Source organism: Gymnodraco acuticeps, unplaced genomic scaffold, assembly GCF_902827175.1.
Source record: "Gymnodraco acuticeps unplaced genomic scaffold, fGymAcu1.1, whole genome shotgun sequence".
Taxonomy (NCBI): Eukaryota; Metazoa; Chordata; class Actinopteri; order Perciformes; family Bathydraconidae; genus Gymnodraco; species Gymnodraco acuticeps.
Window position 1 is genome coordinate 2253261 of NW_022989748.1, and position 17499 is coordinate 2270759.

General features: G+C 43.0%; 1 protein-coding gene across 1 annotated transcript in view; it reads left to right on the top strand.

The window, feature by feature from the left end:
• The first annotated feature begins 6198 nt into the window (after positions 1-6198).
• ppargc1a (peroxisome proliferator-activated receptor gamma, coactivator 1 alpha) overlaps positions 6199-17499 on the top strand; it is a 271676-nt gene continuing 260375 nt past the window's right edge. The window contains 1 exon segment of the mRNA XM_034229886.1: positions 6199-6368. Coding sequence (XP_034085777.1) covers positions 6288-6368 — 81 coding nt within the window. The 5' untranslated portion in view covers positions 6199-6287.

Consider the following 17499-nt stretch of genomic DNA (forward strand, 5'->3'; position numbering starts at 1 on the left):
CTTCCAGTGTCGGCTTTAAAATAACAGGATCATCTGCATTCACTTAACCATCACACACACACACACACACACACACACACACACACACACACACACACACACACACACACACACACACACACACACACTGAGCAATCATGTTCTGACCTGCCAATACCAGCTTGTTTCCTGCTCTTCAGGGAAGTTAAATCTTCTTACTGAGATATTGATAGCTTCAGAAACAGTTGGAGTGGGGAGGATGTTAATTACAAATGTTTCTGAAGAAGATCAGTGTGAAATCCCCGCTGTGCTGGAGCCAATTCTGGCTCTCCAGCTTTGTGTCAGCGCCGCGTGGATGTAAAAGGTAAAGCCTGCAGGCAGCCTCAACACAGAGGAATGGTCGGTGACGGAACCGGAACACGTAGTTTCACTATCGTCAAACCACGGATGAACTTTAAATGTAGTGACCAACACCAAACTTGGAGGAATCTTTAAAGAAAAGGAAAAAGTGTTATAGTGTCTTATTCTGCGGGTGAACAACTGCCGTGTGTGCAGCCGAGCTTGAATGACAAGAAAACTCTGATTAACCGACTCGTGAGGGGACTGTGAACGTCTCCACCTCTGCAGCCTGAAGCCTGCTACTACAAGCATGCTGTACCCACATCTCAGAGATGCATTGTGGGTTATGCAGGCATCGGGTTATGACAGGAAAGAAGAGTGCATAGAACAAAACAAAAAAAACAGTTTCCATCTATTTTGAATGTATTTATTGTCCATCACGTGGCTGAGGATGCTAAATCTTTGGTGTAACATCAATCGTTCTTCTTTATCAAATGTAAAATTACCATAACATTTCCCAGAATCACATCCAGTTATCTAGTTTGTTCAAAAATAACCAAATGCAGTTAGATATGTTCTTCACAAGCTGTATCACGCAAGTGTTAGACATGTTTAGCTTAAAAAACAATTAATATCATTATCAAAATATTTGTTTATATCTTAATGGTCTAATTGTTTTAGCTCAACTTGGTGGAATTTGAAGCACCATCAAACAATATTATCCTTTATCCACTAAGTGTTGGCTTTACTTTGTCAGGGTGCTATGACCAAAGCAAATCAAAGACCTATTTTGTTTCCACAGTTCTCTTGAACCACATTTTTTTTTTTAAAGAAATGTCTTTTACTGGTTACAGACTTCTCTTTGTCCAGGTTTGTATGATAACCTGACCTTGCCTTCCTCTGTTCTGCATCTCAACTTTACATCAATTGTAAGGGAATAATATACATAACATTGACCTGAGGATAGAGGCTGAAATGAAGCAGTAAGCATTTTTCACAAGCTCTGTAGTGTCTGGAAGTATAGGCAGCTAGAGATAGTAGACCTGCTAAGGGAGTTTTAAATTAAGCCTGCAGATTGTGTAATATGCCAAGTCAGGATATTAGCATGTGTGCTTTAATATTTTTCGGACTGTTGGGAATCCAAGTTTTTAAGTGGATGGCCTTTTGCTCGGGAATGTACACAGAACCATAAAACGGTGCCGTGGAGATAAGTCTGTCTCCAAAGCGAAGCCAATAGAAAACCCATTGGTTTGAGCTGATCTGGAAATGATATGGGATTGATTCTGAGGTAAGAACAGTTTTTCATGCTCAATACTTCCCATTGATTCACACCGCCATAATTACAAATCATAATGTCTCCAACTTGTATTTTCTTAGTGTCTGATACGAGGCTCCTGTATGCTTGCATGCATGCAGTTCTACTTTTTTATACAGGGCGAGATCTTTTTTAAAACATTCGCCAAGGACGATATGTGTTATGCCATTTTTCTGTTTGGATTACAGAAAAGCTGCTGGCCTGATTTCACAAAAACATGGTGAAAGGGTTCAGCAGGGGCCATTCAATGTTTTAGCAGATCTGAATCGCAGTACATGAACTGATTCTTTTTTCGTTAACATTTGTTCTCTTAATCAGAAAAGAAAAATTCATGTGAACACCGCCTTAATCTATCTCTGTAGAAGTTGTTGTTCAGACATTCATAGCAATACATCTTCTTTTTAACGTGCTTCCACTCGAGTTCACAAACACACCAAAGTCAGTGCAGAGGAGTATGTCCTTGATGGAGGTCTGCACTCTCCGTGCCATTGCAGTTCAACATTGAAATTCAGTTGGAATGAGATTCAGAGTTTCCCCTTTTTGTATAGCAGTTCAAGCGGAAAACTTATCTGAGGTCAAGGGTAGGCTGTACATTTCCCCCCTCAGCGTTTCACAACACCCTGGGCTGGTGTTAGGGCCCATTCTCTGCGACTCCCTGACAGTAACTCAACAAAAGTAGCAAACACAAACAAACAGCAGACAGGTATTGTTCAGCGTGTTTCCAAACAGTGTGAATCACCACCTCGTGCAGCTCAATCTCCCACCACCCACAGAGTCCGGTATGGTGCCTCATCATCATTTGAGACCGTGGGTAGGGAAGTTTATTGCAGAACACCTCAGCGTTTCAGGAAATCCACCCAGTCCTCCTCCCTATCACGCCGGCCCCGCTCCCCACCAATCGCAGCCCAGACAGGTGTCTTATCTCCATCACACAGCACAAGCACAGCCAATCTTCCAGGAAGATGGCGACTGGAATGTGACAAATCCATCTGTCCTGGTTTGAATTTGTATGCTAATTTGAAGTAATAGCCCCTCTGGTGACAGTGCAAGGGAACAATTCAATCATGCCATCTATGACAGTTGCTTTCCAGCCTTCTCTGTGATATGGGAGTATATGCACGTATCGCCGGGTTAGGCTTGATAAATTGGTTATGTAGGGGAGATGTGGCATGTAGACTGCATGTTTAAAATGGGCTGCCAGTTTGAAATGAATCACGCAACTACTGAACGCACCTGTGCAGACATGTGCACCACTACCTGTCAGCGGCAGGGAAACAACATTTGATTTGACCTCATTTATTTCCCCCTCAACGCGGACGGATTGGCTGAACTTTCACCCACTCTTCCCTGAACGGCCGTCATGAGATGTGTGTGAATGACAGAAATATCCCCACATAAAATCACACTAACACAATTGTTACATTGTCACACTGAATTATCCCAGGCTGTTGATTTGATTCTGTGAAAAGCTTTCATGTGTCACTGGGCTGAAGAAGAAGAAGAAGGCACAGAGAAGATGCAAGCACAAGCTGAGCTGCGCCATATATTCAGAAATAAGCAATGATTCCTCATGTGCACTGGCACTCCCCTGCACTGTGCAAATGTATGGCACTCCTTAATCTTTAAATTAATCTACAGCACAGGACAGATTATGGTTGATGGTGACAGATAAGGCTAAAGAACAAACCGCTCTTCATTTCGCTTGCATCACTCTTTTTTCTTTTCCCGCCACATCAGGGCTTGCTTTCTTCCAGAGTTTACCATGTTCCCCTTAATGGTGCATTTACATTAACATATGCAACAATCAGAAATTGTAAAAACCACTCAGACCTGCAGCCGTCACAAACTCAAAGCTTTTAAATCCTTTGTTTATTTCTATCCGGAGGCAATTTAATGTATTTTTATTCCACAATTTGCAGTATTGACTCGTCTAACAAGCCTCGTGAGACTTAACTAGATGAAATATGTACGCTGTGTTATGGTCAATCACCATGGGGGACATTCACTGTCATTCTGTCTTTCTATACTCTCACGACGGCAGTGAATTCCTGACAATCTCTCAAGGAAAAAAGGAAAATGCACAGCGCTGTGCCAATTGACCACATTTCAAACGGGTGCAGATCATGCGTGGCAAAACGCGTCTGATCAAACAAGGAGGCCAGCAAAGAAAGCTGATGAACAAAAGGCCCGTCTCACTGCACGGGTCTCACATCACAATAAATAGTGTGCTAAAAGACAGCTCTCCAAATGAGCTCTGCCAGCAGCCCCCCTCGTGCAGATTGCAGCGAGCTGAAAGATTTTCTGTGCTCAGCATGGCTGCACGAGGATATCAAATGTTCTGCAACACTGTACTGTTTCTCGAGGAGGTTTTCTTACAATGCTTCACAATTATTCTAATGGTTGCTCTTCAAACTGCTGTTTTTTGTCCAAAGATGTATGATTATGATTTAATTCAATCAGGCATGCTTTATACTCTGTGTTAATATATTATTTTTGACTAATAAAACAATTAAAACACTATTGTGTGTATTGTTGATTAATGCAGTAGGAGTTCATTTCAGGGTGTCAGATCAGGAAACTTTGCTCAGGTTAGTGTGTGAGATGCAGAGTTAAAGCTGAAAATCTAGATGCAGATCAAATATGCATAATGGTGATAAGTCAAATTAAAAGTTTGTGTGCCGTTTTAACAATACAACACAACAGAAGGCTGCATAATTTAGCATTGACGCTAAAATAGAGACCATCTTGTGTTGGGATCACAGCCGCCGTCTCACTAAATCAGGCCAAAGGGTGTAAAGTCTAAAGATCCAAAGCTAATTTGAGCTAATGTTAGTTAGCTTACATTACCAATGGTTGGCGCAAGCTGTTACATATGTACTACAAACGTACGCCTGATCATGCTTGATTACGGTCTGACTAATTGCAGAAAAGCTTGGGAATGCCAAGGGTCTGACAGAGGTGGTAGGCCCTGGCATGGAGCTCTGCAGTGGGAACTACCTCCCTCTGAATTACTGCCCTTGTGGTCCAGGCTGCAGAGTTTACTGCTTTACTGCATTCACCTGCCGGCTCAGATGTAAATCAGCCTCCTGAAGGCCTCACAGCTACAATAAACCCAGCAGGGCTCATCTGTTGAAGCTGCATTAAAGCCTTAATATCACAGAAGCAACACCGTGAGGGAAAGAGCAACTGACCAACTGCACATCAGCAACTCTTATTTATAGTCCGGTAAATGTATGCAGCTGGTATACGTTGCAATTATTATTTTACTGACCTTTACCCAGTTAGCTATCATTCATTCATTGCTAACTGCATGGCTCTATTGCAGTGATTTGACCTAATGCTCATTTGCCTCTTGTTATACCACTGGTGCAGTTAAAGTGAGAAGAGAATAAGGTAAAAACCATTATAGGATTGGGTTCCAAGACTTTTGTGCATACTTCCTGTAGGAATTATAGGTCTTAACCTTTACTATCAGTATTTTATCCTCATTAAATGCCCTGCACAGTCATGCTTGTGTTTTCACTTTTTCAGTCTGATTAGACCTCGGCTATGCTGAAGCAATGCACAGTTATGTTGGGAATTGTGTTGGGGAATTGCATGATGTCACCAGTCTGTGGGGTAGGGTTATGTTGGTAGGTATGTGAGCGCAAAGGTGGTTGTACATGTATTTGTTGTTGTATTGTCACTTACAAAAACATATTTTAAAGTTAAGGGGATTCCAAGAACTTTGGTTTGGTGTTTCATTTTTCATTACACTAATGTATAATGTGTCATTTTGTGTATTTATTTTGTTGACCACGCACCTTTCCCTCCAAGTTCCACTGTTATTTCACTCATTTTAGTTTTAAGACTCATTCCTGCAGCACTTTATGAAAACTCAAAGAAAATGTGAAGTTGTTTATTACTCAAACCCACACACCCTAAAGTGACTTAAAAAGTTCCCGTGGTGATAAGAAAGTAGCCTGGTGTTCATCTGTATTATGTACACCTGTTGCTGGGAATCCCACAATGCACTGTTGCACTGCACATTAGATGTCATTTTCCGTCCAGCAGCAGGCTGGTGAAAGTGCAACATGGCAGCTAATCATTTATGTCCAAAACATCAATGTATGACTATAACAGGAAAAAGTGAACCGTGGAGAGATTTCAGATCAAAATGGACACTTTAGTTTACATTGGAAGCCATTGAGCTAATTGCAGGTGGAGGAGCATGCGAAGTTAACTAGCTTCATGTGTTAACCAGGTAGCAACAACAACAACAACAACAACAACAACAACAACAACAACAACAACAACAACAACAACAACAACAACAACAACAACAACAACACTGTTCCTTTTAACGCCCTGTCATCTACCCATGTAGTGACTTTACCGTGAAGCGAAAGTTATCATGTTGGGGACCCTATATACGGTCCGCGGACCTTACTTTGGGAAACTAACACTCAGTTTTTTTGGGAGAAGACGCCGCCCACGTGACCAGGAGCATCTCCAGCACACCGCCGCTGCTCCGTGACAGCTGCACGGCGGGGCGGAGGAGAAGAGGAGCCGGGAACAGAGACTACACTCGGCGAGGGAAGACCGTTAAGAGAGTCCGTCTGCAGAACCAGAAGTCCGCACAGTCCCCTGACACAGAGCCGCTGGCACGCACACCATGGACGGGTATGCCCGGAGCGAAGACGAGCTGTTCTCCTCCTGCCTGCTGAACCTCACCTGGGAGAATTGCTACGAGCAGGTAGGACACGACTCTCTCAAACATACCGACACATTCAGGTGACATGAACACCGGGGTCACGTTCTCAGCACTTTTTGAAACGGCTGATTCTGTCCCTATTACTTTTTCAAAAGTATGTAACATGTTCTGTTTCAGACAGGTTGATTTGCACTATAAGAAAACATAACATGCAATGTGAATATAGAGCAAATGAATGTGCAATGTCATCCACTAAATAATGAAGTCCCCATAGCTTTGTCATTATGAATTTACCAAAATGTAGCCTACCAAAAAATCATGCAGTAACTTTAAATACCTCTTTAAATAGTCTCTTGTTTTTTCCCCAAATCTTGGTAATTATCTAATCTGAACTCAAACTGATCCCCCCCATTACATAACCTAAAAGTGTATCTGTTAAAGACCTTCTGATGCCCTTGTAACAACTGATGCTGACTATTGTTTTTAATGTGCATGATTGAATAGAAAGTTGTAAAGGATATCCCAGGTGTGACACTGAGGTTGCAACTTCACAAAACGTTATAATTTCCCTTTCCTTCAGTTCCCTCCATCTTCTGTATTTTAGCAGCAGGTGTGTCACACCTTTGCTGCTTGACATTACATCTCCAATGAAATGGAAAAAGTAGCCGACTGCGCGCCCCTGTGTCTCCAGACTTCTTTTCTGAAAGGTTGCCTCGCACAACTTCCACATTTCTGTTTAAACATCCTGCCCTTGAAATCAATAATGAATTAACCTAGTAGACAAAATAAATCTTATGCCAGGAATTCTATAAATAAATTAGAGGTAAACACGAACTTAGCATCCCTTTGAAGAACCTGCAGTATTGTGTGTTATCATCAGACTCTCATTTCTCTGTCCTGAGACAGAGAAATTAGTTTTCAACACCTACCTGGGTTGCCAGGTAGGTGTTGAAATCAGGTAATGCAAACTGTGCTTTTTGAGGAGAATAGAGTAGGAGCTGAGCACTTTGATCCTGCAGTGTTGGGCCTGTTCTCACCGCAGCAGTGGTGTCTGCTCGGAGATAATTACCTAATTCCTCCCTCTTCCCTCAAGCGAAATCAGTTCTGCCTTTAAAATATACTTATCGCGCTGTATGAAATCCCTCTTAATTCTCACATTCTAATTTGTGTGAGGCTAAAGTCATCTGCCACAAGAATGCCAATGATATCGTGCTCTGAATGCTAAGAGGGCTCCCAGCTATTTAGCAATTTCTGCACAGTGATTGATGCCAAAATATTTGTACAGTGATTTCTATGGTAATTTACTTGAATGCCACCATGAGAGCTGTGGATATATATACAGGAGGATGTTTATTCTTCTGTTATCAGTACTTAGGTTGCAACACAGCGGAGGAAGACTTTTACAACAACAAATCTCCCGTGGTTTAGTGGGCCAGCGTTTTTTGAATTACAAGCAATCACAAATTAAAGCGGATTAGGCTCTCAAAGGCCGAGCACGCGATTGGCTGCGCTGAGAGTCATATTGTGACAGTCATTTAGGCACGGCGAAACAAAAGACTCCCAAACATGATTCAGAAGTCATTGTGGATGGCGTTTAACTGTGCAACAATTAAGCCGAGGCAGTTTCTACTGCACTATGAATTGGCACAGCAAACGGCAGCGGCACATTACTCAAAATGATTAAATACATGTTGACTGAGTTAGCGCGAAGATTTAAGCCTGACCCCCACCCACCCTGACGACTGAAATATAACATTCCAAAAGTTGACATGGTTCTTTAATGTGACTTTTAAGCCTTAATCTAAATGAGGTGCTGAAAAAACGAGTCAAAATTGCCAATAATAGTACAAATGAATCTGTTATGTCAACTATCAAGCAAACAGTGATAATTGACTTCTCTGAGTTCACGAATCACTTTCTGTTGATTGGATAACACAACCAACCCTAATCCAACGTTAATTCAGTCCACTTTGCTTTTGTTGGACTATAAATTCCAAATATTGCTGTAAAAAGGAATAGAAAACATCACTTGAGAAGCTATTCAGAGAAGCTAACGGCTACTTCACACCAATACTACAAATAATCGGTTGCTGCAGACGGCCCTTCATTCGTGTCGGAAGCAGCTCTTCCTAAAAAGCTTGCCCCTTTATTCAGTTTGCTACGAAGCACTGTGAGCCTTCAGAAAGCAGGTCATCTGCTCAGCTCGGCCAGCGTGTTGTTGCCATGCACACATCCTCTCTCGCCCTCCCCGAGTCCTACGGCGGGAGTGTAAATAAATAAATAAGGAAGTAAAGGGAAATGTTGACACAGCCTGTCCTTGTGGCCAGATTATCCACTCATGCTTGAGCGCTGGATAAAGCCTCTGCATTATTCAGACTAAGACACAGAGACGGGGGAAAACTGTGGAAAAGCTGCGTCTTGCCTCAGGTGTGTGTGTGTGTGTGTGTGTGTGTGTGTGTGTGTGTGTGTGTGTGTGTTGGGGTGAGCGCCTCTACTTTGAGCACATAGTTGAAATGGGAACATGCTTCTTTGGGTAATTATCAAATGAACTCATTGCTTCTCACTTTACTCCATCTCTTCTCTCTCACACACACACACACACACACACACACACACTTCCTGAGTGCCGCTGTCCGTGGTGCTGAAAGTCTCATCACACATTTTGTGCATGCCTTTCTAAGAATTCAAGGCTCCAATCCCCCGCTCTTCAGAAGCAATGTATTCAGTTTGTCTGGACAAAAAGTGCGCCGGCACTCGGCAGTCCTGCTGAAAAGGCTGAAGCCGATCATTCAAGACGTTTAAAAAAAAAAAAGCTGCAGGTAACGCAGCATGCTCTCAGAAGCAGTAAGGTCTAATGCACTATTTTGATGTGTCTGCTTCTGCCTGCAGCGTGTTTCATCACACCCAGGCTCGGGTTACGTTGCTACTCACTCAGTGGCTCGGTTAAATGAAAGCTCCTTTTGAGTGCGCTCTTATGTACAGTATTTGATCCACGCGAGTCACTACTTCTCCAGGGTAATGAGTCGGGAGCTGGGTGGGTTTAGTGAGGGCACACTTTGCTGCAAGTAAGGAATACAAGATTCAAATGTGGGAGTTCTATGTGACTTTTTGTCTTTAGAAAAGAGAAGTAGACTCTGTTGTTTGAGTTTAGTGGGATCCATGTTGATTGACAGGAAATCAAAGTGAGATTTACCGTTAATTTGAGTCTTCTATATAGTGTGTCACTAAGTGCTAAGTGGCACAGGTATAAGATGAGTAATCCTTTTTACTTTGGTGATTTTCAAACAACCTGTACCTGTATCAACCGAACATATAGCTATTATCAACTAACGATAGTGAGTGTCATTAACTCTCACATAAGTGGCACACTTTGTTTTAAACATAAGGACTTATCACACACGGAAGATCCAGAATAAACATCTACTGGTACTGCTGAAGACTATGTAACACCACCTGGACTAGTGATGCTAGGCAGGGTCGATCATATATGAAAAGTATTCTGTCACTGCGTTGCTTTAATCCAGCATCACGTGTTCAGAAACATTTAAGTGTACCGTTGGGCTGCACGATTTTGGGAAAAAAATCGAATTGGGATTTTTCTGACAGATATTGCAATTCGATTTGTTTATCGGAAGTTTATTGTAAAATGCGGCCATAACTCCGGCTAGGAAGGTCGTATCAACGTGCTCCCGTCTCTAGCACACCCGCAGCCCGAGCTACGAGTGAAAGAACTACACTTACATGAAACTTCCGTTGGGTTGCTTTAAAGTCAAGCTTCAGTTTAAGATGCACCCTGTAATAGAAACATGTGATGGAGCATTACTAACCTGACCCAGATGCTTTGTTTCACCAAACCATCTAAAGCTCCATTGGAAGCCATTTGGAAAGGGCAGGCACTTTCAAAAATACTTGGCAGGTGATTGGATCAATCTGTCGATCACCTTCTATCATGGGCCACTTCTGATTGGTTAACAATGGCTGGTACATGTGGAGCACAGCACTTCTGATTGGTGTGGATGACTGACACAAGAGAACAACAAAATGTTAAAAAAAATCAACCGAACTAACGATTTAATAATCGCATCATTTCAAATTTCGATTTAAAACCGATTAATCGTTCAGCCCTAAGCTGTAAAATGGGAAAGTTTGTGACACTCAAACTATATCACCTCAGCACCTCACCTCGGGCACTATTCTTCATATTACATTATTTATACATTCATGCAGGGTGAGCGTGCCCTTAATCTGTGCGACCTGAAGGTATTTAGACAAATAAAGCAGTGATGGACTGTGTATCAACAGTGTGTCTCTTAGGGCAGCAGAGATTATAGTAGAAGGTTGACTGGCCATATTTAATCCTCAGAAACTCTCTTACTTTTTGTCATGATTTCAGACCATGATCTTCTTCTTTTTGTGTTTAGTCAACAAGTGTGTGTCTGCTGATCACCTTGCGTTTGCCTGTCTGCAGTTTAATGTGTTGTTCCTCTCCAACATATTGCCCAGATATGGATGGGTAATTATCTAATCAGGACTTTGTGAAAGGGCCGCCACTTACTCACCGCTGACCTGCTAACCGTCTGCCAGTGTCTGCTACAGGATATTCACACACTTTAAAGTGATCATAGAGCTGCATTTGGCAGGCTTACATGATCTTAATAATACATGGACACCGACACATATATAAAAAATGTAACAGCAACTATATAGCAACATGGCGCTTGGTGCGTTATTCATCTACTGCCAAAGTGTGATGCTATCCATATTAATATATGTTCTCTTCATGCTCATTTAAGCTGAAAGGAGAGGATTGTTCATAAACACACACCTTTTTATATTCTCAAGCGAGATGTGATCCACCAGAGGGAGTAACAAGCTTTGATTTTCTCTGGAACAATAACATAAGTCATGTTATTGGTTGATCTAATGTGAGGGGTTTCAGCAGGAGAAGCTTTTCTACCCCACCACTGCAGCCAGATACAAAACATATCTTTGCTGAGGGAGATGATCAAAAGATAGCCTTTTAAATATCTGTCATCTTCATCTTGTAAAAGTCCCAGGGAGGTGCTTGTTTCCCAGATAAATTAATAAAATCACAATATTAGTTTACAGAGATATTAATCTTTGTTTCCCCGCACGGTGCTGTCTGAATCCACATCATAGCAGCCACTCTGCACTCGGCTCTGTGATGATGTGTGGGAAAACGTCTTGACAATCTGTTGATACCTCGCAAAATCTGAGATGAAAGGAAAATGCGGCTCAGACTGTGAGAAATCCTTGCCTTCTCACCGGGAGGTAAAAGTACTCTCACAAACACTGAATTGCACGTCTGAAGTGTTATCAATTCCACCTGAAACGGGGCCCCAGTGGCAGGGCTGAGCCCCGGCGCTTTTGATGGCGCCAGCCGTGCCTGTAAACACGTATTTTCCCATCTCTCTCTCTCTCCTCTCCTCTCTCTCTCTCTCTCTCTCTCTCTCTCTCTCTCTCCTCCTCTCTCTCTCTCTCTCTCTCTCTCGTCTCCTTCGTCTCTCTCTTCTCTCTCTCTCTCATCTGCTCTCTCTCTCGACTCTCTCTCTCTCTCTCTCTCTCTCTCCTCCCCCCCACCAAGGTGTCTGGAGGGGGAGGTTCCTTTGATTATCTCCGCTGTGGATTAATTGCTTTTCTTAACCTCTGCACAGACGTGCTCCTACATCGCCCCGGAGCCCGCCGCACGCGCTCAGATGGACCCCTGCCAGGAGCAAAACAAACCACACCATGCTTTTATCTCCCCACCTTCTCTCAATTACTGACCTTCATCCTTTCATTTCGCCTTGGATGTTATCGTGGGCATTATCAGTGTATTTACTTTGTTTGTTTTGCTAGTTACTTGGCGCACTGCAGCATTCTGGGCTCGATTTTTAAGCACGTGTGAGAGGTGGGAAGAGTCACGGCAGTAGATGAGTGTGTGTTGCCGGGTAAAGTGTCAACGGGTCATGTGTCAAGTGAGGTGAGGGGGGGTCAGTTTTTATGCAGGAATATTACGCTGCCTTTTTTTGGAACTGTCCTCATTATATGATTAAATAGATGTTGGCCTTGAGTTGTGCCGGACAAGCAGTTTCAGATCGTTTCCATCTCACTTTGCCTCTGACACGCATGTGCCTCACGTCTCTGGAGAAGTCCCGCCTCCTTCAGCCCTTGGCCTTTTTCTTCTTTAGGACGTCCTGAAAGCACAGCCAGGGCCAATCGCTGTGATGCATGCACTGCATCTGGTCTACTTCACTGTGTGGACAGCTCTTAATGTTCTCAGGAGTTTGATTACCAGAGGAGGAAAGAAAAAGTTTAAATATTTGTTGGTTCTGATTCAAAATGTAGACACGAAGAAGTTTCTTTCACAGCCTCGAGTAACCTTTCTAGTCTTATAATCCATAACTCAGACATTTTGGTCTTGGTTTCTCTCCAGTTCATCTTTTTTTGTTGTTAATAAGTGAATCCAGACAAACTTCTCCAATAACTTAAGTTTTGCATGACTGTTTATGACATTACTGTAAGTGGCTTATGGGAGTTTTATTTCCAAGTGTAGCCTAATTGGTTCAGGTGTTTGAAACAGAGAGCACTGTGGGGCTCCAGACTCACAGAGATGAGACCACACACACACACACACACACACACACACACACACACACACACACACACACACACACACACACACACACACACACACACACACACACACACACACACACACACACACACACACACACACACACACACACACACACACACACATACACATACAGAATCTGCATGTGAGACATAAACAGACGCATAATGTGCACACTGACTGACTCACTCACTCACTCACTCACTAACAGGCCGACTCCCCGGACTGTGTGGTGCTGGTGGTGTTTCTGATTCTCGCCATCAGCAGAAAGCCGGGATGAGCGGAGCTAATTGAGCTGGGAGGCCCGGCGGGGGGGAACGGGGCCCCTTCGCGCTCCGGCTCGTCACTTCCTTTCTTTATCCGTCCACCACTGTGTCTGTAGTCCCACATCTCCAAACACTCTGTGCTGCACAATAGGAAAAATAACTTTAAAGCACCATTCATTAATGTCAGATCCATCTCGATCAATCTTAAATAGGATTTAAAAACAGAATCCATAGTTCATGTTAAATATAGCCATGCTAGTGTGTATTGATTTTTTAAGCCTATACTGTAGCACTGTTTTCTGATTGCTTAGCCTGTGTTGCTAATTGGGGGCGGATACGGTTTGGTTAACATTGCAAGATAGGGCATTTATGCTGCATTGATGTTGTGTTAGAAAACTCTGAAACTATGGTTACGGACACGGAAAAGTCCTTTTGATTCCTCCTTCAAATTGGAAGCTCAAAAACAATATCAATGTGTTGTTTAAATGCTATGAGCAATAAAATAAAAAACATCTTCGTAGAAACTGTGTTGTATTTTATAAGCATTTTCCAGATCCACTTTAAACACACCAAAGTCTGAAGAATGTCTGTGCCGGGTGAGTTTCTGTATTAGATAACCCTCAATACAATACAATAAATAAAGCCTAAGCCCCCGCTCACAGGCAATTGTTTTCCGTGTAACACCTTAACAGAATTACGGCGAAATGGACAAACTGCATTGTCTGTATCACAGCAAACTAGCAGGCAACAAAAGCACCTGTTCTATTTGGGGGTATTAAGATGTTACATGCCACTGGATGGGCCCTGGGGGGCCGGTCGTAAAAGCCACAGCAAGCTGTTGAGACGGAGCCTCAGAGTTGTTTCCATCTTTTAGCTGCACTCGGGGACTGATTATGGTCAGGCTAACGGCCTTTACCTGGAAAGTCACTTTCACTTTCTCGTCCGCCATTTGTTAGTATGGCTAATGTCTCATTAAGCCTCACATCGGGGAAATGATGTGCTCTTTGGGTGAAGGTTAGGCTCTCAGCTTATCATGAGACAAAAGAGAGAGTGATTATCACAGCACAGCCTGTGTCTCTCACAACATCCTCTCTGTGTTACTGCTGCTTCATTACCCCTCTTCTATTAGCCCTCCCTCCCCCTCCCCCAAATAAAAGTTAAAACATTTGGGCTAAATGATGAATGCTTGATCACTTTTGCCTGGTGTTCTATTGGAAGCAGTGGACGGAAAGGAGGTGGGGGGTAGATTTTACATTATCAAGGAGATGATTACAAAGCAATCATAAGCTGTTTCCTGTAAAGTGGTAAACAAGCCAACGGCTTGTGCGCTTTTCCCAAGAATAATTAAAAGCCGCTTTGCATTCAATGCATCAGTGTCCTTCCTCCACTCAGCGGCCACAATAAAGCCGGCTGAGTCTTTCCACAGGGGAGGGGTCCTTCACTCTGAAGTGATTTGGCATTTTCTGAACCTTTTCGGTCTTTTATCTTCTCACAGATGGAGAAAAAAGTGCCTTTACATTTTCATACCGACATAACAATTCTGAGCAGTGAAGGTTTCCAAATACAGATGAATACTTCTTGTCTTTAATTCCTGAGTACCAAGTGCATTCATTGATTGGTCTGGACTTGTGAGTGGCGACTCGCCGGGCGGAGGTCTAGTGATATTAGATGAGAAGCCTCTCCATTTGGCGGAATTCTGCACCGTAAAAATTGCAATCCACATTTCCCCCCACGTAACACTAAAAAATGACAAAGTACTCATATTGGCCAGGACTCAACAGTAAAACATAGTACAAATGAGCGTGGCAAAAGACCATTTGCAAGTATGTGTGCTTCCATTCTTGTCCTGATCTGCCCTTTAAACTCCTTTGACACAGTCTATAGGTCTAAGGAGGAAAAACGACATTTCTTTGCACACTTCCTTTCCCAGGTTAAGATGCCTGTGGGCTGTGTCACCTCAGCGGCTGACATGTAGTCATTACTCCACTTCTAACAACACCAGAATCAGTCAATTATCCATGTAATCGATCAACATAACCCCACTGCCGCTCATTTAAAAGAGCCAATCAATCTGCATGGGCCTGTTCTCTATTTTCCCGCCGTGGTACAAGCGTCGGTGTGTGCGTGCATGTGTTAGGCTCCGCGGGTCGGCCCATGATGGATCTACTCGAGTGACAGCCCGTCTTCTGATTTATGGTTGTTTATCGCCGGAGTAGGACTGGAGCTGACCCCTCATCTAGGTCGCCACTTCCCATGATGCCTGTAAAGCTGCACGTTTAGTTGCATGATTGCCTTGCTGGCCGAGATGTCATATGGAGAAAAGTTCATGTAGAAAGGATATTTGTGAGCACCTGCAATTTAAATAGTTCTACTCCTTAACTCATGTTTTGGTATGAGCACTCACCTTGGTTACTAAATGAAGCGCCCCCCCAATTCCACAGTGCTCCATGATAAATGCTGTAGAGGCATTCTGTGAAGTGGGGAGGGTGGTGGTGGTGTGTGGTGTGTGTGGGGGGTAGTGGGACACCGTGTCCTCCCTACCTGATGACATGCAAGGTTTATCAAGTTGAGCAGAGACATGGTCACCTTACCCCGGGCCTCATTGTGACAGCCACCAAGTCACTGGAGAGCACCATTGGAAATCAATAAGCCCCGGCTCTTTAATTGTTAGGGGAAAAAAAGAAGCTGTTTACAGCATCACATCATCAGTCAGGACAACATGACTTTCATTTCTTTTTGCCTTTTCCTCTCTTCCTGCTTCCCCTTCTCCTCTTCCTTCCTTCCCTAACATCTCTCCTCAGTTGGATTGACTGGATTTAATTTGAGGGTCCTTGTTTCAAATGCATACAGAAAGCTTGGCTAGTTGGCTTCACTACATACGTTGTTTGTGGGACTTTGATTACATGTTTACCTTGTTGTGAGCTCCTATACTGTGTCTCGTACTGACGGAGGACACACACTCACTTATGTCCTCTGTTGACTTCAAGATGCAACTGAGGTGAAGTGATTTCCATCATCATTTCCATCGCAGAGCAGTGTCTTCATAATTCATGTTCCTAACCTTTTATTGGATCATTGCTTTTTTATATTTTCTGTCTGATGTCTAACCCTAACTCCTAACCCTAACTCCTAACCCTAACCCCTAACCCTAACCCTAAGTTACACATTGTTGAGAGTGCTGCTGTTCCTCATGATGGGTCTGATAAGATTCACATATTTACCAAACTAAAGAGTTATCTGAAAACAAAAAGACATTCTAAATGACTCATCAATTCCAAAAGCACTTGTCGATGAACTCAATGGTGTATATGTAGTATCAAATAAATAATACATGCTCAAAGCTACCTTGTGCATTTTCTAGATTGTTTCTATATTTATGAAACAATCTGTAAATGCTAAACTGTGTATACATGTGGGGACCCCCAGTTTGTAACCACTCCCTTGTGCAATACAACATATTTAATTAAAGATAAATCGTTAAATCTGTCAAACTAACCAATAAGTCAAATGTGTTTATTAGTCACGGTTCAAAGCTGATTTTTGTGGTTGCCTTTGCTTTGGAGAATCCCAAATCCAATAGTTGCTGCTTCCACCCTCATTACATGTGTGTCTCCAAAGCGTCTCGTGTTAGTGTGTAACCCGGGGGGGGGGGGGCACAGACTCTGATGAGGCCTCTCTGGATAATTAGGCTGCGGGGCCACAGTTGGTCGTTTGCAGCGTTTAATGGAGGGCCGACGGCGCAGCTGTCCTTCGTCCGTCATTCATCTGGTTTGTGCCCTTTATGCCACAATTTGTGCCATAAAATATATAAATAGCCAAAGCTAGCATAGCATTTATCGCTCTCATTAAAGTGAGAATGTGGTGCATGCTGCATATTCATGTAAAGCAGCAAAGGCAGTGTTTTAATTATAAGGAATAGAGAGAAGGCTTTTGTCCGAGCAGAAGAAATTCCTGGTGTTTCTTAGAGAGAGGACCTTATTATGACGATGTTGTGGTACTTCTTTAAAATGCTAAGAGGCTGATCGCTGCTAATTTCTCTCTGTCCTCCCTTCTTCTTTTCCTCTCCGGCTATTCAGGGCAACAGGCTGCTTAATTATTTATACCTCTCCGTTACGGTAGGACAATCGGGAGGACAGTAACATGCATACAACAGAAGGAATCTAATATCCCCCCCCTGAGTGTTTAGTTTCGACTTTAACTCTCCAAATCCTTCACAATGGTAGCATTTCGATCCTGAACAGATGGCTTATTTAGTGTTCTACCTGATGCA